This window comes from Salvelinus alpinus, chromosome 3 (assembly GCF_045679555.1).
Source record: "Salvelinus alpinus chromosome 3, SLU_Salpinus.1, whole genome shotgun sequence".
Lineage (NCBI taxonomy): Eukaryota > Metazoa > Chordata > Actinopteri > Salmoniformes > Salmonidae > Salvelinus > Salvelinus alpinus.
The window spans coordinates 53,543,860-53,570,632 of NC_092088.1; the positions used below are offsets into that span (position 1 = coordinate 53,543,860).

At 43.8% G+C, this 26,773-nt stretch overlaps 1 protein-coding gene and 1 pseudogene across 2 annotated transcripts; one reads left to right on the top strand and one right to left on the bottom strand.

Annotated features, from left to right (window-relative positions):
• LOC139569824 (serine-rich coiled-coil domain-containing protein 2-like) overlaps positions 1–26,773 on the bottom strand; it is a 97,665-nt pseudogene that overhangs the window by 20,459 nt on the left and 50,433 nt on the right.
• On the top strand, positions 9,420–11,557 carry LOC139570928 (putative nuclease HARBI1). 2 transcript variants are annotated; one of them, XM_071393263.1, is made up of 6 exons: positions 9,420–9,529; positions 9,609–9,644; positions 9,743–10,297; positions 10,367–10,482; positions 10,579–10,690; positions 10,785–11,557. In XM_071393263.1, the coding sequence occupies exons 3-6, from the start codon at positions 9,826–9,828 to the stop codon at positions 11,153–11,155; spliced, it is 1,071 nt and encodes a 356-aa protein (XP_071249364.1). In that variant the 5' UTR covers positions 9,420–9,529; positions 9,609–9,644; positions 9,743–9,825; the 3' UTR covers positions 11,156–11,557. The 2 variants fall into 2 exon arrangements, with proteins under 2 accessions (XP_071249364.1, XP_071249362.1); XM_071393261.1 differs by having other exon boundaries at positions 9,427–10,297.

Sequence of the window (26,773 nt, forward strand, 5' to 3'; positions counted from 1 at the left end):
TCGCCCACTTACATGCTCTGACATTACAAAGCAGCCCTGCTTTAGGCTATCAAAGAACTGTTAATGAATAATAATATCAATGGGTGGAATCAGCAAATGAATGGCTGCAGCAACCTTTACACTGACTGACAAGCTGCATAAGAAATGAGGCCTAATTAGACAAAATAAGTTTTTCTTTACTAAGTCATTCAAACGAGAAAACTATGTAATTTGAATGAGATACTAAGTTGTTCAAATGAGTCTACATTTTTATTGTATTTGTTTTGCATTGGGCTTCAGGGCTTCCATACATTTGGTATTACTGTACATGGGGAATTTGAATAATGTCAGTGGACAGTTGTTTTTTTTGCCTAACGAGACCACTAGCCCCTGAACACTAATGAACGTTACAACACTGATGGATCCAGGTAAAAGCTAACAGAACTGAGTTTACCATTCCCACATATGTAGCTGTCTGACTATGGTATGAGTAAAACCACAACTCCTACATAACCCAATGTTGCACTAAGCAGCTGTAGTGCACTGGCAGAGAATGACTACCGTTCTCTCGCTGACCCCTCCTGGAGACTCACCCCCTGTTGCTGTAGCTGCTGTTGCTGTAGTGTCAGCTGAGCGATTGTCCTCTCCTTATTCCTCAGCTCCTCCCTGAGCTTCCACACCTCCTTCATTAGCTCCTCCAACTGAAACACACACAGAGGTTCATTTCTAGTCTAACAATGCTACTTGTTTTGGCTCAAAGTCCGAAATAGTGTTTTTCCAGGTGGTGTCTTACCTGTAGGGTCATGCTGTTATCCTCTTCACTGCCCCCAACAACCTCTGGGCCACCGTCCTCCATCTCAAACACAGAAAAAACACATAACATAAGATTCAGTATTCTGAACTGTACTATGCTGGGCAGAAAGGAGGACTAGCTGTAGGTATATTGTATTTTATATGTTATTATAATGATACTACTAATTGCTACATAGTTGGGAGCTTCTTCTGTAGATTATTCTGTAGAATGGCTGATAAGGGCCTTGAAGCAGTTTGGAAGACATAAAAATAACTTTTCTCAAGCAAAGGGACATGTTCACTGTGTATCCCCAAGAAACTGTAATTTTCTGCTTTTGGACACTCTAGCTTGCCTATAGTCAGCTAGGTACACCGATACAGCCTGTTGCTTATAGCTCAGATCAATTATGACTAAAGTAGAGACGCATTTTACAGCTGCTTCCCAGAGCACAACATCACAGCTCCAAAGAAACAATTAAGAAGAGAACAACTCATGGGCGGGCCAACACATTGTTTGGTGCTCAAGGCCAAACTACCCTGTTAATTAAAGAAAACAAACAGACTTTCTCAATTAGATGACTATTACCAGCAGCAACAGCACTTCTTTTACAGTCAGAGGTCAAATATCAAATGAACATGAATCAAACATGGGTACAGATAACTCACATTTATCACTTTGGTCCTTATCAAAGATGTACCTTTTTGGAGATAACGAACAGAATCTCAGCTCTGACAAGCAAATACAATTACCATCACAGAAAGTGAACTGTGTGTCGATATGTGTTTGTCATGTCATGTCAGAGATAATCTTGGGGCACAGTTGACTTGTTTTGGAGGAATGTAATCTGTTGAGGGCTGTGAGGCCAAAGCCAATATCAACCAGCCTGACACTAAGGTAGATATTGGGGTCCTTCAGGGCCAGACATGAGACGCTGTACAGTCCGAGGCTGTACACTACTGATTAACTGTCTCACACGTCACATCACACACTGTGTGTGTGTGTGTGTGTGTGTGTGTGTGTGTGTGTGTGTGTGTGTGTGTGTGTGTGTGTGTGTGTGTGTGTGTGTGTGTGTGTATCTCTCTGTTAAATGGAATGTTTCATCTGATACCGACAGATCTATTAAGTGATTAGGTACCACAGGTAACCCACAAGGGAGGAGCAGGGTCGTAATAAGAGGTAAGAAGAGATGAGTGACACATAGAATAAAACCATGTGCCACAGTCACTCACTCGCAAGCCATGGACATGAGACATGTGACATTCTCAGTAAAGCACAGTAAAGCCAGCAGCTATTTTCTATGATTACATGATATCAAACCAGTTCTCTTCTCCAGAAATCTCTCCATCTAAGGAAATGTGGGAGAGATTCATTGTGTATCTCTACTACATCCTCACAAGTAGGCAAAGAGGGTCACTGTGGCAGCAATACAGATTTCTACTGCCTTTCAACTTCAGAAGCCTTCTCTCACCTGGATGTGTGATAAACTCCTATAAAGCTACTGCTTGATAAAACATCAGCAGTCTAGCGTCTAGCGAAATGTAAACTCAAACCTTGACATAATAGTTATTCTACTAAAGTTACATTTTATTGGACGCTAAATCTATTTAATTGTAAAAGGAGCTGACAACAGTAACAAGATATGATTTCCACTTGCATAGTCATAGCTCAACTCAACAGTGTGATTAGATTGGAATTACATTGAGTTCCCGAGGACTACATTCGAGCCTTTGAGGGAGTGTGTGTTACCTGTAATAAACTCTTGAGTGTAAGCAGCTGGTTTTTCACTGAGCTGCAGTCCTGGGCCATATGTTTGAGTGTGAGCTCGTCCAGCGCCCCTGTGTGTCCATTGTGTCTCCCTACAGGAGGAAAAGGCCGGGGGCCTACCCTGAACCCCACAGGGCCAGCATAACCATCATACTGCTGGAACACTGGACCCCTGGGAGTGGGAGTGGGGTGGAGGAGAGAGAGGCAGATAATTATAATTGCCACATTGACTAGGTGTAAATGGGCAAATTAAGTCATTTACAAAATGCACTCTGGTATTTTGTAAATCATTTCACCCTGGAGCTCTATATTCACGATTATCAAGTGGGTGGTTCGAGCCCTGAATGCTGATTGGCTGACAGCAGGGGTATATCAGACCATATACCACAGGTATGACAAAACATTTATTTTTACTGCTCTAATTACATTGGTAACCAGTTTATAATAGCAATAAAGCACCTCAGGGGTTAGAGGTATATGGCCAACATACCACAGCTAAGGACTGTATCCAAGCACTCCGCGTTGCGTCATACTTAAGAACAGCCCTTTTCCATGGTATATTGGCCATATACCACAACCCCTCGTGCCTTATTGCTTAAATATAGCAGACCTAGTATACTATGTTACGTTTGGTATTTTTACAATTTTCATGCTGTAGGATAGCTACTGATTCTCACCTGTTGTCATTGTGGAAGTGATCCGGTCCATTCCAGTGATGCTGCCTTCTCCTCCAGTGACCTTGTCGTCCCCCCCTCTCTGAGCGTTCAAAATGGGACATCCCGTTAGCGTCTTCACAGAGAGAAAGAGAGGTCACGGTCATCCAAGAGTTAGCTTAGAATCTAAGAAGTTTGTGTGTGTGTGTGTGTGTGTGTGTGTCTGGGGGCAGTGGTTCTATATGTTGCATGTAAACAGACTCCTGTATACACACAAACAAATATTGCCCCCTGAGAACATAGCTTATCTTTATCCCTACATTGTTGGAAAAGGACCCATAAGAAACATTTCACTGTTAGTCTACACCTGGGTTCGATACTGTGACCAAAACAGTTGCATTTGACTTTGACTTGAAACAGTTGCATCCATTTGACTTGGCAGTGAAACACAAATTTTGATTAGGTCAAAAAAATATATACAGTATATATATTTTTTTACCTGGTCACGTTCCTTTTTTGTTCCCAATTAGCTTTTTTTTTAATCATCCAATATAATTATTCTGTGATTTAATTTATGATAACATTTTATGAGATATGTAGGCGCTTTCATTTCCTGACATTTCAATTGAAGGGTATTGCGCTTCATTCTGTAGCTAGAAGACTCCTGATATCTCCAGGGGCCTGTTGCACAAAAGTAGAATTAAGACATCCGGGATAAATGACTCAGCTGAGCTCAATGAAGCCAAAACATGTGCGTCCAGGCTTAATTGGTTGCACAAAGACCAAGCCAGGATGAGCAGACACGGATTCATTAAGCCAGGTGAAACCAATCCTGGATAGGTGCGCGCTCACGGCTCACTCAAATAGACCCCGCCACAGATCACAGATTAACTGATTTACCATGGCAACTAGAGCCGCGTACTTTTCCCCGTCGGAAGCACAAATCCTCATGGAGGCATACGAGGAGGTAAAAGATATAATTAAGAAGAAAGGCAACACCGCCACAGTGATAAAGCAAAGAGAAAAAGCGTGGCAAAGTATTGCAGACCGCCTGAATGCGTAAGTAGTGCACAATTACACACTCACCGCTCCGCTGAAACATCACAATTACAATTCAAATATTTAATTCACATCTCCAAAAATGCAGTTGTACTGTAATTATGAAACGGTTAAATTTTTAATTGAAATGCACTGCAGATATGAGTGAAATTGTGTAAAGTAACTCCATCACACTGTATAAAGCTATGATAAATTTTTTGAAATTTTTACTGAAAACAAGACAAAAATACCAAGTAATTTTTTGCAGTGTGACTCCATTAAATGTGTGTGTGTGTGTGTGTGTGTGTGTGTGTGTGTGTGTGTGTGTAGATTAAACATGAACGGGCCAAAACGGACATGGCAGCAGGTCAAAATCAAATACAAGAACATTCTGCAGAATGGTATGGTCCCTGACTAATATTTAACAAAGCACAAGCATATATTGTACCCAGAAGGTGCCTGCTCACACATTGTCTGTACTGTTTTAGCAGTGAAAAAGAATACCCACAGACAAGGCACGGGTGGTGGGTCACCAAAGGCTGACCTTACCCCAGCAGAGGACATGGCCTTGGAGCTAAATAAAGGCAGGCCCGTCTTAGAGGGGATCCCTGGGGGGAAAGAGACGAGCATAGGTTCCTCCCAAGATGCCACCCGCTTCATTCAAGGTATGTCCTTCCATCTCTACATGGGATACAACCACATTCATATTGAATCAATTTGGACTGTCTGACTTTGGTTTACCTATTGCCTTGCAGTGTCTGGCAGCACTGTGTTCCTGTTAGAGCCACCAGCACAAGCACCAGACGATGCTGATCCAGTGAGTACTCCATCAAAGGCATACTGTAGGCCTGGCATGTCTTGTCTACTAGCTTCAATATGAATCCGATTAAATGTGATAGGGTGAAGGCCCCAGTGCAGCAGCAACAGCACATGATGGAGACGATGATGAGGAGGAGACCATCTCTCTGGATTCCAGAAGGCATGAGGTATCATGTTAAGACTGTGAAAGTACTATTTACTCTACAATGGTGAGGAGTCCTCATCAAAATCCAAAAATCTAATTTCTTTTACAGGACCCAGATGCTATACAGTGGGAAAACCAGCCTGGCAACATAGTGCGTATTAATAAAAGGACACCACATCCTGCCAAATTCCAGCTGCGCTAATTGTATTGTGTTCACAGAGCTCACAAGCTATCAGAAAGTTGTATGGCAACCACCTCCGGCGCCAAATAGAACTGGCAGACATAGAGTGAGTTCCAAATTAAGCAGCAGCAGCTGAAAAGATGAGCTCCTACAAATATTGAAATTTAAATGTTTTTTTAGAGTAAAGTACATCGAAAAAAAATCAAAAGAAAACTGCAAACTGAATAGGAGACCAAACAAGCAGCAAACAAAGAAGAAAGGCTTTTGAAAAAGTAACAATTTTTCATAAAATTATACCGTTTTCTTAGCTAGCTAAGTTGTTTACCTGTTGCTAGGCAGTTGCTAGGGACATTCCTGAAAGAAGCTAGCTAGCTAACAAGGAGTGTCTAGTTGGCAGAAGAGAAGAAGGGACAAAGAAGGGACAAAGTGGGACAAAATAAGGACAGAAGAAAAGGGAAAGGGGACATTAAGGTGAAGCAGTCCTCTAAAGACACAAAAGACAATAATACAAGAAACAACACTTCTATTGCCTCTCCCTCTACGATACGCACTTCCGGTTTGGTTTGGAGCGAGTAGTTGCATTCCGCTTTGCTCCACAGGTAGTATTACAGGTAGTATTACATTTCATTTCATTACAGTACAACAGTTTGATTTGTTTGATCTTAGCTGGCTACATAGCCGTCTTTGTATCCAAGATAATTGTGTAGTCTAGAGTAATTGTCGAGGTTACCTAGCCAGTTAGAGGTTACCTAGCCAGCTACACTTTCAAACAAAGTCAACAACGCAGCCACTGCTAGCTAGCCTATTTCACCAGCCAGCAGTACTATATCATTTTAGTCAATAAGATTTTTTGCAACGTAAGCTTAACTTTCTGAACATTCGAGACGTGTAGTCCACTTGTCATTCCAACCTCCTTTGCATTAGCGTAGCCTCTTCTGTAGCCTGTCAACTATGTGTCTGTCTATCCCTGTTCTCTCCTCTCTGCACAGACCATACAAACGCTTCACACCGCGTGGCCGCTGCTACTCTAACCTGGTGGTCCCAGCGCGCACGACCCACGTGGAGTTCCAGGTCTCAGGCAGCCTCTGGAACTGCCGATCTGCGGCCAACAAGGCAGAGTTCATCTCAGCCTATGCTTCCCTCCAGTCCCTCGACTTCTTGGCACTGACGGAAACATGGATTACCACTGATAACACTGCTACTCCTACTGCTCTCTCCTCGTCTGCCCACGTGTTCTCGCACACCCCGAGAGCTTCTGGTCAGCGGGGTGGTGGCACTGGGATCCTCATCTCTCCCAAGTGGACATTCTCTCTTTCTCCCCTGACCCATCTGTCTATCGCCTCCTTTGAATTCCATGCTGTCACAGTTACCAGCCCTTTCAAGCTTAACATCCTTATCATTTATCGCCCTCCAGGTTCCCTTGGAGAGTTCATCAATGAGCTTGACGCCCTGATAAGTTCCTTTCCTGAGGATGGCTCACCTCTCACAGTTCTGGGTGACTTTAACCTCCCCACGTCTACCTTTGACTCATTCCTCTCTGCCTCCTTCTTTCCACTCCTCTCCTCTTTTGACCTCACCCTCTCACCTTCCCCCCCTACTCACAAGGCAGGCAATACGCTTGACCTCATCTTTACTAGATGCTGTTCTTCCACTAATCTCATTGCAACTCCCCTCCAAGTCTCCGACCACTACCTTGTATCCTTTTCCCTCTCGCTCTCATCCAACACTTCCCACACTGCCCCTACTCGGATGGTATCGCGCCGTCCCAACCTTCGCTCTCTCTCCCCCGCTACTCTCTCCTCTTCCATCCTATCATCTCTTCCCTCTGCTCAAACCTTCTCCAACCTATCTCCTGATTCTGCCTCCTCAACCCTCCTCTCCTCCCTTTCTGCATCCTTTGACTCTCTATGTCCCCTATCCTCCAGGCCGGCTCGGTCCTCCCCTCCTGCTCCGTGGCTCGACGACTCATTGCGAGCTCACAGAACAGGGCTCCGGGCAGCCGAGCGGAAATGGAGGAAAACTCGCCTCCCTGCGGACCTGGCATCCTTTCACTCCCTCCTCTCTACATTCTCCTCTTCTGTCTCTGCTGCTAAAGCCAATTTCTACCACTCTAAATTCCAAGCATCTGCCTCTAACCCTAGGAAGCTCTTTGCCACCTTCTCCTCCCTCCTGAATCCTCCTCCCCCTCCTCCCCCCTCCTCCCTCTCTGCTGATGACTTCGTCAACCATTTTGAAAAGAAGGTCGACGACATCCGATCCTCGTTTGCTAAGTCAAACGACACCGCTGGTTCTGCTCACACTGCCCTACCCTGTGCTTTGACCTCTTTCTCCCCTCTCTCTCCAGATGAAATCTCGCGTCTTGTGACGGCCGGCCGCCCAACAACCTGCCCGCTTGACCCTATCCCCTCCTCTCTTCTCCAGACCATTTCCGGAGACCTTCTCCCTTACCTCACTTCGCTCATCAACTCATCCTTGACCGCTGGCTACGTCCCTTCCGTCTTCAAGAGAGCGAGAGTTGCACCCCTTCTGAAAAAACCTACACTCGATCCCTCCGATGTCAACAACTACAGACCAGTATCCCTTCTTTCTTTTCTCTCCAAAACTCTTGAACGTGCCGTCCTTGGCCAGCTCTCCTGCTATCTCTCTCAGAATTACCTTCTTGATCCAAATCAGTCAGGTTTCAAGACTAGTCATTCAACTGAGACTGCTCTTCTCTGTGTCACGGAGGCGCTCCGCACTGCTAAAGCTAACTCTCTCTCCTCTGCTCTCATCCTTCTAGACCTATCGGCTGCCTTTGATACTGTGAACCATCAGATCCTCCTCTCCACCCTCTCCGAGCTGGGCATCTCCGGCGCGGCCCACGCTTGGATTGCGTCCTACCTGACAGGTCGCTCCTACCAGGTGGCGTGGCGAGAATCTGTCTCCGCACCACGTGCTCTCACCACTGGTGTCCCCCAGGGCTCTGTTCTAGGCCCTCTCCTATTCTCGCTATACACCAAGTCACTTGGCTCTGTCATATCCTCACATGGTCTCTCCTATCATTGCTATGCAGACGACACACAATTAATCTTCTCCTTTCCCCCCTCTGATAACCAGGTGGTGAATCGCATCTCTGCATGTCTGGCAGACATATCAGTGTGGATGACGGATCACCACCTCAAGCTGAACCTCGGCAAGACGGAGCTGCTCTTCCTCCCGGGGAAGGACTGCCCGTTCCATGATCTCGCCATCACGGTTGACAACTCCATTGTGTCCTCCTCCCAGAGTGCTAAGAACCTTGGCGTGATCCTGGACAACACCCTGTCGTTCTCAACTAACATCAAGGCGGTGACCCGTTCCTGTAGGTTCATGCTCTACAACATTCGCAGAGTACGACCCTGCCTCACGCAGGAAGCGGCGCAGGTCCTAATCCAGGCACTTGTCATCTCCCGTCTGGATTACTGCAACTCGCTGTTGGCTGGGCTCCCTGCCTGTGCCATTAAACCCCTACAACTCATCCAGAACGCCGCAGCCCGTCTGGTGTTCAACTTTCCCAAGTTCTCTCACGTCACCCCGCTCCTCCGCTCTCTCCACTGGCTTCCAGTTGAAGCTCGCATCCGTTACAAGACCATGGTGCTTGCCTACGGAGCTGTGAGGGGAACGGCACCTCCGTACCTTCAGGCTCTGATCAGGCCCTACACCCAAACAAGGGCACTGCGTTCATCCACCTCTGGCCTGCTCGCCTCCCTACCTCTGAGGAAGTACAGTTCCCGCTCAGCCCAGTCAAAACTGTTCGCTGCTCTGGCACCCCAATGGTGGAACAAACTCCCTCACGACGCCAGGTCAGCGGAGTCAATCACCACCTTCCGGAGACACCTGAAACCCCACCTCTTTAAGGAATACCTAGGATAGGATAAAGTAATCCTTCTAACCCCCCCCCCCCTTAAAAGAGTTAGATGCACTATTGTAAAGTGGTTGTTCCACTGGATATCATAAGGTGAATGCACCAATTTGTAAGTCGCTCTGGATAAGAGCGTCTGCTAAATGACTTAAATGTAAATGTAAATATAGACATTCAGTACAAGAAGAAAAAGATGGAAAATCTTGCACTGGAGTCCGAAATAAAAAAGAGGACAATTAGGAAACTGGACCTTGAAATAAAAAAACTTGAGAGGGAGGTGAGATATGCCTTCAATGTACACTGTATGCTAACTGTAACACAAATGTATTAATCATTATTTTTCTTTCCTCCCCCAGCTCCAAGAAGATGACACAGCTCAAAATAAAAATTAGGTATATTCTCGTAAAGTCAAGTGAGCCATGACATATGAGCTCTTATTGTGAGCACACAGGACGGTGGCATCTTTCTAAGGTTTTTTTTATTTTCCCAGCAATCAGTACAACCAAGTCATCGTTATAAGGCATCGCCCTCTTTTGCCCACCCCCCCAGCACCAGGTGTGGCCACTAGCCTATATGAAGGCCCAAAATTGTGTGTTCCTTTCTGCTCTGACAATGGCATGCCCATTCGTGCGAGATGTGGTGGATGAAGAAGCACTTGTGCTGAGGAGAGCCTTCAGGCGAGAAAGGGTCTTCAGGGACCGGTTGGACCCACTGGCCTTCCCTGATGACCATCTATATGAAAGATACAGGTTTTCTGCAGATGGCATCAGGTATCTATGCAGACTACTGGGTCCCAGGATTAAGCACCGCACTGCACGGAGCCATGCACTGAGTGTGGAGCAAATGGTTTGTGTGGCCTTGCGCTTTTTTGCTAGTGGAGCCTTCCTGTACTCAGTGGGGGATGCAGAACAGCTGAACAAGGCCACAATTTGCCGCACAATAAGGAGTGTGTGTCTGGCTATCAAAGCATTAGCAGATGTCTTCATCTCCTTCCCTGGCCACAGAAGACTCTGTGACATCAAAGAGGAGTTCTATAGGATTGCAGGTAAGAGGATCTACAAATTACAGGACAACTGTTAACACATAGTAGGATACTCATTACTTTGTGTGACAGGTTTCCCCAATGTCATTGGTGCAGTGGACTGCACACACATAAGGATAAAAGCCCCCTCAGGTGCCCATGAGGCCGATTTTGTGAATAGGAAATCCTTTCACAGCATTAATGTTCAGGTGAACATAACTTTTTGATATTGTCCATTGACGAACACTCTGCATTGCCAGTGATGTGCATTGATTGGTGTAATATTCCTCATCTTATGATTTCAGATGGTCTGCAATGCTGACTGTGTGATCAGCAATGTTGTGGCAAAATGGCCTGGCTCAGTCCATGACTCCAGAATCTTTCGGGCCTCTGAAATCTATCAGTGCCTATCACAAGGTAAGCCACACAACCCCTATTTATAACCATCATGGCTGTGTCAAGAATATCACTGTGTTTATGAGGTAGTAATGATGAGATTTTGTGTTGACAGGTGAATTCTCTGGTGTGTTGCTGGGAGACAGGGGGTATGGCTGCCAGCCTTTTCTCCTGACACCTTTCACAGACCCCCAGGAAGCACAGCAGGCCTACAACCATGCCCATGCCAGGACCAGGGCCAGAGTTGAAATGACCTTTGGCCTCCTGAAGGCACGCTTTCACTGCCTTCACAAATTAAGGGTCAGCCCTGTTAGGGCATGTGATATTACTGTGGCTTGTGCTGTCCTCCACAATGTGGCCTGCCTGAGGAAGGAGAGGGCCCCCAGAGTGCCACCAGCCATGGACTGGGACAATCCGGCAATCTTCCCTGATGACGACAGTGGTCGGCTGCTGAGGGACCAATATGTGTTGAATTATTTTAGTTAGTATGTGTGCTTTCAATTTTGGTTAAATATGTCCTGCGGTGGCAGAGGAATTTGGGTTTTTTTGGGTTCGTTTTTTGACGAATTTGGCCTCTTATGATGTTTGTGCGGTATACTGTGTGTAATACAAGGCTGCAGGGAGGCTACTGCATCCATTCATTTGTCTGTTCAGTTGATGTGTATGGATTTGTCCTGCATTTATTTTAGTGTGCAGACATGCAGGGTGTGTTATATACAGACCTTTGAATGTGTATGTATCATTTTGTATAATATGCTTGGATTCTGTGCTTTCCATCTTGTAGAGTCACTGTGACTTCAGTTTCGAAAGGAGCTGATGGTTTACCTGCTTTGTTTTGTCCTTATTCAATAAAGGAACATAATGTTACACATTGTGTTTTTATATTCATATGGAATGTGTATTTGTTTATATGACAGAGTACTAGGGCCACACTGAAGAAAAAGGATAAAGTCATACATTTATGAGGCTGGTTCTTTCTGCAGAAAAGCTACATATTGTTTTTACAGTTTTGATACTTATGACAATGTGATACTTAATATTCTGGCACATCAGCATGTCTTTGTTTATGAAACCATACTGAAGTACAATTTCACGAAATGCCCCACATCTGTCATTTTAACAACTGTCCTCCTTTAAAACAACTGGTTACAATATTATGACTTGTGTTTTTTTCCCCTCTGTGGCCCTAATATTCTATCATTTTATATATAGCCTTATAGTCTATGGGAAACTGTAAATTATCTAATGATAGCAACATCATCTAAAAATAATTTTTTATCCAAAATCATTGAAATTAATGATCACAAACGTTTAAATAATAACAGTGGGTCTAGTTATATGTGATAACAATGTATAGTGAGCAGTGAAATAACTATTGGTTTCCATTTGTGGTGACTGCTGACTGACATTAGGGATGAGATTAAATAGATCCTGGAATTTAGCCTGGTCTGGAGCAGGCTAGCTCCACAGAATAAATCTCCATGGTAATTTATACCATAACATATCCTCCTGCCCCCTATCCATCTTTAGTGCAACCGGATTACGGATCAATTGAGCCAGGATCACCAAGATATCCTGGCTTAATCCCTTATCCTAGTTTTGTGCAACAGGCCCCAGGAGTGATAAGTATCATTTGTTTGTCTTTATCTGTTGTGGTCTAGTACCGTCTTTTTGCTAGCTAGGGCCATCTACTTTAAGTGCTGCCTGTCTTCCTACTTGGTCATTTGCAGATAGTTGTTGACACATCAACCAGGATCAAGGAGCAGGGCAATTTGTTACTTGTTTTGGTAATCACTGTATTGGAGGGGGAATGGTTTAATCTATTTTCTGAGTGTATATAACCAGCTTCTCAGGCTCCATGCTTCATTCTATTGCTGGAGGACTCCTGATATCTCCAGTAATCAGTGGCTGTATTGGAGGGGGAGTGGATTCACCTCTTTTAGGCAATCAGCAATTAGTACAGGGAGGTGTGCTCTCCACCTCTGCTAGGCAATTAGCAATTAGTGTTTGTTAGGAGCGCCTGTCAGGAACTATACATGGAAAGTGGCGTCTGTTCTTGCAGCGACATGGTCATTTGTGCTCGTCTCTTCTGTTTGTTTAAAGTTGTGATCTACCTTAACCAACAAAGTTTTTAGTTGTATTAAATTGGATAATTAATAATGAGGTAAATAGCAGTATGTTTTTTTGTGAAACACACCAAACAAGCTGCACAACCACCATTAATACAATCAACGTGTTCCCAAGGAAAGGCTTCTAAACCAAGGAAGCGTGGCAATAGAGGAGGAATTTCGAATCGGATTAAAAAACAGCCCTTCAGAACACCTCTATTATGCACGGCAATGTACAAAGCATAAGGAATAAGACTGATGAGCTACGTACGGGCTTGTACCCAATACCTCTCAGAGTACTGACAATCCTGCTTGATCTGTCTATCTGAGACCTGGCTTACGGAAAAGGATCCCGACTCCATTGTGGAGCTTTATGGCTCAACAATTATTAGAATGGACCGAAACATCAACTCTGGTAAGAGATGGTGGTGGAGTTTGTGCAATCATCAATGAGAAATATTGCAATCCTGCCCATATTACAACTAAGCACAAGGTCTGTAATAAAGACATTGAACTCCTTGCTCTTAACCTACGGCCATACTACCTGCCATGGGAAATAAATCAGGTCCGATTATTTATTGTTTACGTAGCCCACGCTGACTCCCAAATAGCTGCAGACTTGATTCACGACCTTGTATCCCAGGCTGAGACAGTCACCTGAAGCAGTAAAGCTGATCCTGGGAGACTTTAACATGTGCAATCTATCTGAAGACTTACCATCATATCAGCAATATGTTACATGTCCTACCCGAAATGAAGCCCTTCTGCCTCTGTTTTGCTAACATCCCAGGTGTGTATTTTTCCAAGGCACTACTATCTTGTGGGTTCGGATCATAACATGGTTCAGCTCATCTCAGTCTACAAAGCACGTCTGCAATGAGAAAAGGCTAAAAAGGTGGAGATTAAAAGCTGGACTGAAGCTCTCCATGACTGTTTTGAGTCCACTGATTGGGCAGCTCTGATGGACAGCACCGATGACCTGGAAGAGGCAGCGGATACCGTCTCTGAGTACATCTGTTTCGGTGAGGATCTCATTATTCCCAAAAAGGAAGGCAATATCTCCCCCAATAATAAACTGTGGGTAACTCAGGAATTAAAAGAACTCCTCAACCAGAAAAAAATTTGTTTTAAATCAGGTGGCAGTAAAGAGGAAAGGAAAAATATTCAGAGGCAACTTAAAAGCATTTAAGGAGTGCAAAGCAGTGTACAAACACCAATTATAAAACCTTTTCAAGGACAGTAAGAAAGCCTGGCAAGGGCTACAAACCATCATAGGCTACAAACCAAAGAGACATTGGATGACTGTCAAATGACCTTGCTTTTGCAAAGTATTTTAACAGTTTCTATTGTAGGTTTGACTTTTTGTGATTTTACATCGCAGCAGAAAGTGGCCTTGGACAGTATAGACAGCATACCAGCTGTTGATATACAGATTTCTGTGAAAGACATCAAGCAATACCTTCAACGTGTCAACCCACAAAAATCATATGGTCCAGACGACTTTGTCAACCACTTTGAAAAAAAGGTTGACGACATCCGCTACTCATTCACTCAGCCTATTGACTCCACTGGTCTCACTCGCAGAGAACTACCCTACGCCTTGACCTCTTTCTCTCCTCTCTCTCCAGATGACATCCTGTGACTAGTGAGGTCTACCTGCCCGACAACCTGCCCACTAGACCCCCATCCCTTCTCCAGACCCTCTCTGGAGACCTTCTCACCTCCCTCAACTTATCCCTGACCACTGGCTGCATCCCCTCTGAGGTCAAAATGGCCCGAGTTGCTCCCCTCGACTCATCTGACGTCAAACTATAGACCTGTGTCTCCTCATTCTTTTCTTTTATTTATCTCTCTCAGAACGATCTTCTTGACCCTAACCAGTCAGGCTTCAAGATGGGTCACTCAACCGGAACTGCTCTTCTCTGTGTCACGGAGGCTCTCCACACTGCCAAAGCTGACTCTCTCTCCTCTTTTCTCATCCTTCTACATCTATCCACTGCCTTCGACACCGTGAACCATCAGATCCTCCTCTCCACCCTCTCAGTGCTGGGCGTCTTAGGCTCTGCACATTCTTGTATTGCATCCTACCTGGTGACGTGGAGAGGATCTGTGTCTGCTCTACGTACTCTCATGACTAGGACAGCAGAGTCCCTGCCCATCTTCCAAAAACATCTGAAACCCTACCTTCAAACAGTATTTTAAATAATCCTCTTCCTCACCTTGACCACCCCCCCCCACAAAAAATACAAATACATTTTCTTTAACCATAACTTTTCACATAGACAACATTGGATTTTGGCTTGATTTTCCATACATTCCATTACAAAGGGAAACCATTTTGGTCGCTTTCTTGTTTTTAAAACATGATACAGTAACCCATCATCTCAGATGGTGAGGCTGACTAGATGCCACATGGACAGACTTTATTAGTGTGTTTGAGTTGGGAGCATGCTGTCTATTTAGTCAGGCAATGCTCACATTACTCTGACATTTTAGAATGTAAAAATAAGGTGAAAATCAATGCTTAATACCATTTGGTATAGATTATAAAAAATGCATTCTTAAAGTGGTAATGCATATGTTTTTGCATACATTTTGGGGGGAGTTTCTTTTTCATCTATAGGCTATTACAACAATTACATGTAAAATGTAGGTCCGTAACTTCTCTAGGGTATGTGGGACGGTAGCGTCCCACCTAACCAACAGCCAGTGAAATTGCAGGGCGCCAAATTCAAAACAACAGAAATCTCATAATTAAAATTCCTCAAACATACAAGCATTATACACAATTTTAAAGATAAACCTCTCGTTAATCCAACCAAAGTGTCTGATTTCAAAACGGATGTACGGCGAAAGCACACCTTGCGATTATGTAAGGTCAGTACATAGCCACAGAAATACACAGCCATTTTTCCAGCCAAAGAGAGAAGTAACAAAAAGCAGAAATAGAGTTAAAATGAATCACTAACCTTTGATGATCTTCATCAGATGACACTAATAAGACTTCATGTTACACAATACATACATGTATGTTTTGTTCGGTAAAGTTCATATTTATATCCGAAAATCTGAGTTTAGGCGGGACGTTACTGCCTCACTTGGCCAAAAGCCAGAGAAAATGCAGAGCCCCAATTTCTAAATAATTACTATAAAAATCAAACTTTCATTTAAATCATAACATGAAAGATACCAAATTAAAGCTACACGTGTTGTGAATCCAGCCAACATGTCAGAATTCAAATAGGCTTTTCGGTGAAAGCATATGATGCTATTATCTGAGCATAGCACCATAGTAAACAAAAGAGAGAAAACATTTAAACCCTGCAGGTGCGACACAAAACGCAGAAATACAAATATAATTCATGCCTTTGACGAGCTTCTGTTGTTGGCACTCCAATATGTCTCAAACATCACAAATGGTCATTTTGTTCGATTAATTCCGTCGATATATATCCAAAATGTCCATTTATTTGGCGCGTTTGATCCAGAAAAACACTGGTTCCAATTTGCGCAACGTGGCGACAAAATATCGCAAAAGTTACCTGTAAACTTTGCCAAAACATTTCAAACTACTTTTGTAATACAACTTTAGGTATTTTTTAAAGTAAATAATCGATAAAATTGAAGACGGGATGATCTGTGTTCAATATAGGAAGAAAACAAACTCAAGCATGCTTTCTGGTCTTGCGCCTCTATCAAACAGTACACATGAAGTGACACTTTTTCAAGATGGCCGTACTTCTTAATTACACAAAGGAATAACCTCAACCAATTTCTAAAGACTGGTGACATCCAGTGGAAGCGGTAGGAACTGCAAGCAAGTCCCTTAGAAATCTGGATTCCCAATGAAAGATCATTGAAAACAGGGTGACCTCAAAAAAAAAGAATTCTGAATGGTTTGTCCTCGGGGTTTCGCCTGCTACATAAGTTCTGTTATACTCACAGACATGATTCAAACAGTTTTAGAAACTTCAGAGGTGTTTTCTATCCAAATCGACTAATAATATGCATATCTTATCTTCTGGGGATGAGTAGCTGGCAGTTTAATTTGGGCAGTTTAATTTGGGCAGTTTAATTTGAGCAGTTTAATTCCGAATGCTGCCCCCTACCCTAGAGAAGTTAAATTACAATTTAAGTGCTTGAAAAAGCCCTTGAATTTCACGTTCAAATGTCTGTATGAACCCTGTATAGAATATTTTCTCAGACCGCAAATTAAATCTAAAATCACCTGCTATTGAAATTATGCACTCATCATTTGCTTTCCTATCAGATCTTGACCCGGGACAGAATTTCTTTCATTTGGGCCAGTAGCTTTCAGTTGGCACTGGCCCAGTGCGCCACAGGCAAATTTACCTGAAAGTTTAGTTTTGTATGGAATGCAGGCACATTATGGGACACAGGCCAGGTCATTATCAGTGTGTATGTACAGTTGAAGTCGGAAGTTTACATACACTTAGGTTGACTGTGCATTTAAACAGCTTGGAAAATTCCAGAAAATTATGTCATGGCTTTAGAAGCTTCTGATAGGCTAATTTACATAATTTGAGTCAATTGGAGGTGTACCTGTGGATGTATTTCAAGGCCTACCTTCAAACTCAGTGCCTCTTTGCTTGACATCATGAGAAAATAAAAAAAATCAGTCAAGACCTCAGAAAAAAAATGTGGACCTCCACAAGTCTGGTTCATCCTTGGGAGGAATTTCCAAACACCTGAAGGTACCACGTTCATCTGTCCAAACAATATTACGCAAGTAGAAACACCATGGGACCACGCAGCCGTCATACCTCTCAGGAAGGAGACGAGTTCTGTCTCCTAGAGATGAACGTACTTTGGTGCGAAAAGTGCAAATCAATCCCAGAACAACAGCAAAGGACCTTGTGAAGATGCTGGAAGAAACAGGTACAAAAGTATCTATATTCACAGTAAAACGAGTCCTATATCGACATAACCTGAAAGGGCCACTCAGCAAGGAAGAAGCCACTGCTCCAAAACCGCCATAAAAAAGCCAGACTATGGTTTGCAACTGCACATGGGGACAAAGATCGTACTTTTTGGAGAAATATCCTCTGGTCTGATGAAACAAAAATATAACTATTTGGCCATAATGACCATCGTTATGTTTGGAGGGAAAAGGGGGAGGCTTGCAAGATGAAGAACACCATCCCAACCGTGAAGCACGGGGGTGGCAGCATCATTTTGTGGGGGTGCTTTGCTGCAAGAGAGACTGGTGCACTTCACAAAATAGAAGGCATCATGAGAAAGGAACATTATGTGGATATATTGAGCATTATCTCAACACATCAGTCAGGAAGTTAAAGCTTGGTCGCCAATGGGTCTCCCAAATTGACAATGACCCCAAGCATACTTCCAAAGTTGTGGCAAAATAGCTTAAGGACAACAAAGTCAAGGTATTGGAGTCGCCATCACAAAGCCCTGAACTCAATCCCATAGAAAAATTGTGGTTAGAACTGAAGAAGCGTGTGCGAGCAAGGAGACCTACACACCTGACTCAGTAACATCAGCTCTGTCAGGAGGAATGGCCAAAAATTCACCCAACTTTTTGTGGGAAGCTTGTGGAAGGCTACCTGAAATGTTTGACCCAAGTTAAACAATTTAAAGGCAATGCTACCAAATACTAATTGAGTGTATGGGAATGTGATGAAAGAAATAAAAGCTGAAATAAATCATTCTCTCTACTATTATTCTGACATTTCACATTCTTTAAATAAAGTGGTGATCCTAATTGACCTAAAACGGGGAATTTTTACTAGGATTAAATGTCAGGAATTGTGAAAAACTGAGTTTAAGTGTATTTGGCTAAGGTGTATGTAAACTTCCGACTTCAACTGTATGTGTGTGTGTGTGTGTGTTTGTGTAATAAATATATATACACACACACACACACACACACACACCCACACACATTGCCTTCGGAAAGTATTCAGACCCTTTGACTTTCCACATTTTGTTACGTTAAAGCCTTATTCTAAAATGGATTAAATAGTTTTTTCCCTCATCAATCTAGACACAACTGAAATATCACATTTACATAAGTATTCAGTACTTTGTTGAAGCAGCTTTGGCAGCATTGAGTCTTCTTGGGTATGACGCTACAAGCTTGGCACACCTGTATTTGGGGAGTTTCCCCCATTCTTCTCTGCAGATCCTCTCAAGCTCTGTCAGGTTGGATGGGGAGTGTTGCTGCATTGCTATTTTCAGGTCTCTCCAGAGGTTTACTTTTATTTAACCTTTATTTAACTAAGCAAGTCAGTTAAATAAGCCAAATTCTTATTTACAATGACGGCCAAACCCGGACAACGCTGGGACAAGTGTGCGCCGCCCTATGGTATTCTGGCTGTGCCTCTCAAGGACATTCAGAGACTTGTCCCGAAGCCACTCCTGTGTTGTCTTGGCTGTTTGTTGAGGGTCGTTGTCCTGTTGGAAGGTGAACCTTCGCCCAAGTCTGAGGTTTTGAGTGCTCTGGAGCAGGTTTTCATCAATAATCTCTCTGTAATTTGCTTGGTTCATTGTTGCCCTGATCCTGCCTAGTCTCCCAGTCCCTGCAAATCTAAAACATCCCCACAGCATGATGCTGCCACCACCATGCTTCACCGTAGGGATGGTGCCAGGTTTCCTCCAGACGTGGCGCTTGGCATTCAGGCCAAAGAGTTCAATCTTGGTTTCAGACTAGAGAATCTTGTTTCTCATGATCTGAGAGTCCTTTAGGTGCCTTTTGGCAAACTCCAAGTGAGCTGTCATGTGCCTTTTTACTGAGGAGTGGCTTCCGTCTGGCCACTCTACCATAAAGGCCTGATTGGTAGAGTGGTGCAGAGATGGTTGTCCTTCTGGAAGGTTCTCCCATCTCCACAGAGGAACTCTAGAGCTCGGTTAGTGACCATCGGTTTCTTGATCACCTCCTTGACCAAGGCCCTTCTCCCCCGATTGCTCAGTTTGGCCGGGCGGCCAGCTCTAAGTATTGGTGGTTCCTAACATCTTCCATTTAAGAATGATGGAGGCCACTGTGTTCTCGGGGACCTTCAATGTTGCAGACATTTTTTTGGTACACTTCCCAAGATCTGTGCCTCGACACAATCCTGTCTCGGAGCTCTACAGACAATTCCTTAGACCTCATGGCTTGGTTTTTGATCTGACATGCACTGACAAATGTGGGACCTGATATAGACAGGTGTGCCTTTCCAAATCATGTCCAATCAATTTAGTTTACCACAGGTGGACTCTAATCAAGTTCAAATCAAATTACATTTTATCTGTCACATACACATGGTTAGCAGATGTTAATGTGAATGTAGCGAAATGCTTGTGCTTCTAGTTTTGACCATGCAGTAATATCTAACAAGTAATCTAACCTAACAATTTCACAACAACTACCTTATACACACAAGTGTAAAGGAATGAAAAATAATATGTGCATAAAAATATATGAATGAGCGATGGCCAAACGGCATAGGCAAGATTCAGTAGATGGTATAGAGTACAGTATATTCATATGAGATTAGTAATGTAGGGTATGTAAACATTATATAAATAAAGTGGCATTGTTTAACTTCTCTAGGGTAGGGGGCAGCATTCGGAATTGTGGATGAAAAGCATGCCCAAATTAAACTGCCTGCTTCTTGGGCCCAGAAGATATGATATGCATATAACTGGTAGATTTGGCTAGAAAACACTTTAAAGTTTCCAAAACTGTTAAAATAGTGTCTGTGAGTATAAAAGAACTGATCTTAGAAAAATCCATTCGGGAAGTAGTTTTTTGGGGGTTTTGTAGTTTTCTATTCAATGCCATTACAGTATCCATTGATTTAGAACTAAAATTGCAGTTCCTATGCCTTCCACTAGATGTCAACAGTCTTTAGAAATTGTTTCAGGCTTGTATTCTGAAAAATTAGAAAGTAAGAGCAGTCTGAATGAGTGGACCCTAAAGTGTCACAGAACTTTTTCATGCGCGCGACAGAGAGAGTGCCTTTCTTGTTTGACGACGTTATTGTATTGACGAACCTTTTATATTGACGACGTTATTGTCCGGTTGAAATATTATCGATTATTTAGGCTAAAAACAACCTGAGGATTGAATATGAACATCGTTTGACATGTTTCTATGCACTTTACGGATACAATTTGGATTTTTTTGTCTGCCTGTTTTGACTGCGTTTGAGCCTGTGGATTACTGAAGAAAACGCGCGAACAAAACTGAGGTTTTTGGATATAAAGAGACTTTATCGAACAAAAGGAACATTTATTGAGTAAATTAATGTCTGTTGAGTGCAACCATATGAAGATCATCAAAGGTAAGGAATACATTTTATCTCTATTTCTGACTTGTGTAACTCTTCTACTTGGCTGGTTACTGTTTATAATGATTTGTCTGCTGTGCTATGTTCTCAAATAATCGTAAGGTATGCTTTCGCCGTAAAGCATTTTTTAAATCTGACTGTTGGATTCACAAGACGTTCATCTTTAAAACTATGTAAAATATGTTTTGTTTTCTGAAAATGTATAATGAGTATTTCTGTATTTGAATTTGGCGCCCAGCAGTTTCACTGGCTGTTGAAGAGGTGGGACGCTAACGTCTCACGTACCCAAGAGAGGTTAAAGTGACTAGTGATACATTTATTAAATCCAATTTCATTATTAAAGTGGCTAGAGATGATTCAGTATGTTGGTAGCAGCCACTCAATGTTAGTGATGGCTGTTTAACAGTCTGATGGCCTTGAGATAGAAGCTGCTTTTCAGTCTCTCGGTCCCTGCTTTGATGCACCTGTACTGACCTCGCCTTCTGGATGATAGCGGGGTGAACAGGCAGTGGCTCGGGTGGTTGTTGTCCTTGATGATCTTTTTGGCCTTCCTGTGACATCGGGTGGTGTAGGTGTCCTGGAGGGCAGGTAGTTTGCCTCCGGTGATGCGTTGTGCAGACCGCACCACCCTCTGGAGAGCCTTACAGTTGTGGGCGGAGCAGTTGCCGTACCAGGCGGTGATACAGCCCGACAGGATGCTCTCGATTGTGCATCTGTAAAAGTTTGAGTGTTTTTGGTGACAAGCCGAATTTCTTCAGCCTCCTGAGGTTGTAGAGGAGCTGCTGCGCCTTCTTCACCACGCTGTCTGTGTGGGTGGACCATTTCAGTTTGTCCGTGATGTGTATGCCGAGGAACTTTCCACCTTCTCCACTACTGTCCAGTCGATGTGGATTGGGGGCTGCTCCCTCTGCTGTTTCCTGAAGTCCACGATCATCTCCTTTGTTTTGTTGACATTGAGAGTGAGGTTATTTTCCTGACACCACACTCCGAGGGCCCTCACCTCCTCCCTGTAGGCTGTCTCGTCGTTGTTGGTAATCAAGCCTACCACTAAAGTGTCATCTGCAAACTTGATGATTGAGTTGGAGGCGTGCATGGCCACGCAGTCATGGGTGAACAGGGAGTACAGGAGAGGACTGAGAACGCAACCTTGTGGGGCCCCAGTGTTGAGGATCAGCGGGGTGGAGATGTTGGTACCTACCCTCACCACCTGGGGGCGGCCCGTCAGGAAGTCCAGGAGCCAGTTGCACAGAGCGGGATCGAAACGCAGGGTCTCGAGCTTAATGACGAGTGTGGAGGGTACTATGGTGTTAAATGCTGAGCTGTAGTCAATGAACAGCATTCTTACATAGGTATTCCTCTTGTCCAGATGGGTTAGGGCAGTGTGATTGCTATTGCGTCGTCTGTGGACCTATTGGGGCAGTAAGCAAATTGGAGTGGGTCTAGGGTGTCAGGTAGGGTGGAGGTGATATGGTCCTTGACTAGTCTCTCAAAGCACTTCATGATGACGGAAGTGAGTGCTTCGGGGAGATAATCATTTAGCTCAGTTACCGTTGCTTTCTTGGGAACAGAAACAATGGTGGACCTCTTGAAGCATGTGAGAACAGCAGACTGGGATAAGGATTCATTGAATATGTCCGTAAACACAACAGCCAGCTGGTCTGCGCATGGTCTGAGGACGCGGCTGGGGTTGCGAGGGTTAACACGTTTAAATGTTTTACTCACGTTGGCTGCAGTGAAGGAGAGCCCGCAGGTTTTGGCACTGTGTTGTCACTGGCTGTTGAAGAGGTGGGACGCTAACGTCTCACGTACCCAAGAGAGGTTAAAGTGACTAGTGATACATTTATTAAATCCAATTTCATTATTAAAGTGGCTAGAGATGATTCAGTATGTTGGTAGCAGCCACTCAATGTTAGTGAAAAAAATAACCTTGTGTCAGTGGCACTGTGTTGTCCTCAAAGCGAGCAAAGACGTTGTTTAGTTTGTCTGGGAGCAAGACATCGTGGTCCGCGACGGGGCTGGTTTTCCTTTTGTAGTCCGTGATTGACTGTAGACCTTGCCACATACCTCTCGTGTCTGAGCCGTTGAATTGCGACTCTACTTTGTCTCTATACTGACGCTTAGCTTGTTTGATTGCCTTGCGGAGGGAATAACTACACTGTTTGTATTCGGTCATGTTTCCGGTCACCTTGCCCTGATTAAAAGCAGTGGTTCGCGCTTTCAGTTTTTTATGAGTGCCGCCATCAATCCACGGTTTCTGGTTGGGGAATGTTTTAATAGACGCTGTGGGAACAACATCACCGATGCACTTGCTAATAAACTCGCTCACCGAATCAGTGTATTCATCAATGTTATTGTCCGACGCTATGCGGAACATATCCCAGTCTACATGCTCGAAGCAATCTTGAAGCGTGGAATCCGATTGGTCGGACCAGCGTTGAACAGACCTGAGCATGGGCGCTTCCTGTTTTAGTTTCTGTATATAGGCTGGGAGCAACAAAATGGAGTCGTGGTCAGATTTTCCGAAAGGAGGGCGGGGGAGGACTTTATATGCAATGTGGAAGTTAGGACAACAATGATCCAGGGTTTTGCCAGCCCGGGTCATACATTCGATATGCTGATAACATTTAGGGAGCCTTGTTTTCAGATTAGCCTTGTTAAAATCCCCAGCTACAATAAATGCATCCTCAGGATATGTGGTTTCTAGTTTACATAGAGTCAAATGAAGTTCTTTCAGGGCCATCGATGTGTCTGATTGGGGCGGGATATACACAACTGTGATTATGATCGAAGAGAATTCTCTTGGTAGATAATGTGGTCATCATTTGATTGTAAGGAATTCTAGTTTAGGTGAACAAAAGGACTTGAGTTCCTGTATGTTGTTATGATCACACCACGTCTCGTTAATCATAAGGCATACACCCCCGCCCTTCTTCTTTCTGTCAGCGCGATGCGTGAAGAAGTCAGGTGGCTGTACCGACTCTGATGACGTATCCCGAGTGAACCATGTTTCCGTGAAACAAAGAACGTTAAAATCTCTGATGTCTCTCTGGAAGGCAACCCTTGCTCTGATTTTGTCTACCTTGTTGTCAAGAGACTGGACATTGGCGAGTAGTATGCTCGGGAGCGGTGCGCGATGTGCCCATCTACGGAGCCTGACCAGAAGACCGCTCCGTCTGCCCCTTCTGCGGCGCCGTTGTTTTGGGTCGCCGGCTGGGATCCGATCCATTGTCCTGGGTGGTGGACGAAACAGAGGATCCGCTTCGGGAAAGTAATATTCCTGGTCGTAACGTTGGTGAGTTGACGTTGCTCTTATATCCAATAGTTCCTCCCGACTATGTAATAAAACCTAATATTTCCTGGGGTAACAATGTAAGAAATAACACATAAAAAACAAAATGCTGCATAGTTTCCTCGGAACACGAAGTGAGGCGGCCATCTCTGTCGGCGCCGGAAGACAGTTGTAGAAACCTCAAGGATCATCAATGGAAACAGGATGCACCTGAGCTAAACTGCGAATACCATAGCAAAGGGGCTGAATACTTTTGTAAATAAGGTACTTTATTAAAGTTTTTGTAATTTTCCCTAAATTACAAAACCTGTTTTCACGTTGTCATTATGGGTTATTGTTTGTAGATTGCTGAGGATTTGTATTTAGTTAATCCATTTTAGAATAAGGCTGTAACGTAACAATGTGGAAAAAGTCCAGGGGTCTGAATGCTTTCCAAAGGCACTGTATATATAAATATTGGTGCAACCAAGTTATGTGCTGCTGCTGCCAACTGGAAAAGCACCAGTGGAAAAAGCTTGTGTAGAACCCTGAGAAGCATGTGACAAATAACTTGATTTGTTTAGATTTTTAGAGGATATCTATTTGTTCCTACACACACACCTACCCACAAACAAACACACACACTCAGAAAGTCAGAATACAACCAAATAGCAAAATAAGGATTCTTTAAGCAGTTCTTCATCTCATAAAACATTCACACATTGCTTCATTGCTTGAAGTTTGATTTGTACTGAATAAGACATCAAAACCAAAGAAGACGGCAGTTCTAGACTCAAGCTAAGGCCTACAGTCAGTAGGACTCTCAGGGGAAAACATCAAGAGAGAAGTTTAACAAACTCGCAATTTCTCTTTCAAACAGAGCAAGAAAGGAAGGGACATAAATATTTGGCAACACTATTCAAACAAGCCATTAATGAACCGAGACAACATCAAAAAGATAGACTCCATAAAATTGATTGCCAGTCTTCAAATAACTGAAACTTACTGTAGTTGTACCATGAGGTGGTGCAAAACAAATGACACAGAATACAGAAAGTCAGCCACTTTCTTCAGCTGAGGACTCAAGAAATACTTCATCCAGCCTCTCTCCACATACCACAACTGATGACGACCCTGTCCAAATAGTCAGCTCAGCTACATTCCAAGACTCTCTGCTACAACCATGAACTTGTTCTCAACACGTACAAAACTGAAAATCCAAATATAAGAAAGTGTGAGAAAACAGTGTGAGCTAAAGTGCCAGTCAGCCATTTAAAGGGCTAGAGAAACTCCTAGAAACTCTCTAGGAGCTGGGGCCAGAGAGGGAGGGAGAGGCTGGGGTGGCTGTGTTCGTGGACAGGCTGGGTGTCACCAGCTTGGGGAGGGAGGGAGAGACCACTGGGCCTCTCCTGTCATTGGAGCTGGAGCCTGCCTGCTGGAGAAAATAGCAGGGCCTCCCTTTCCCTTCTCCCGTCTTCCTTTCCCCTTCCTGCTTGGCTGGCAGAGCCTGCGTGTCAATGGGAAGGAGGGTGGAAGGGGAGGAGAGTGAGCCTAAGACTATGCAACAGTAAATGTCCCTCCCTTCTTCCCCTCTCTCTAGGCCTGCCCCAAACGGCTGAGCTTGGCTGGGCCCTCTCTCTGCTCCCCTCTCCCTTAGCTATGACATACAGGACTATAAATATGGGCTCTTTCCAAAAAGGAGGAGTAAAGTATGCCGGTTGGATTCACATTCTTTCAGAGTGAACATTCCTGTCACACTCACTCACACACACACACACCAACACAACACACTCACTGTAGCACTCTGTAAACAGAAAAACAAAGCTGTGGCTGTTTATATAGTCTTTCATTAGCTAGTTCTAATTAAAGGGCAGCTGCCCCAGTAATGTGTGTGTGTGTGTGTGTGTGTCTGAAGACTACATAAGCTCTGGGTTTGTCTGTGTGTTTTGGGGTCATAAAGGGACCCTTGTTAGCAATCCCTTGGCAAGACTGGTCAGTGGTCTGACACTGGGCAAAGTGTTTTCAGAACAGTAGAAAGAACTACATTACCCATGAATAGCATTGTCAGCACGGCATTCACAATACAGTTGAGAGACTTCATTACCCAAGGTTCACGGTCAATGTCCGTGATGTAATAAAACACAGACACGCATGCATGCCCATCCACACCCATAAATTCACACAAAGACAATTATGCTATCTCTGAGAATCAAAGCTTATTTACCAAAACGATAAATGGGATTACTTTACCTTGCTACCTAATCAGCACTTGTTATAGGGCTAGGGAATGTGTCATGATTAGATATAAAATGGAAAAGAAACATGATTACAATTACACAGTGGAATGAAGAGCTACATTCAAAAGGTGACCGGATCTGATCACAGTGATTAGGCTTTCATTGTAATGATTAGGGCT

Coding starts and splice junctions, on each gene's coding strand:
- LOC139570928 (XM_071393263.1), top strand. CDS start 9,826: ATGAAGGCCCAAAATTGTGTGTTCCTTTCTGCTCTGACAATGGCATGC. Junction 10,298..10,366: donor GGAGTTCTATAGGATTGCAG/GTAAGAGGATCT, acceptor TTTGTGTGACAG/GTTTCCCCAATGTCATTGGT. Junction 10,483..10,578: donor TTCACAGCATTAATGTTCAG/GTGAACATAACT, acceptor TTATGATTTCAG/ATGGTCTGCAATGCTGACTG.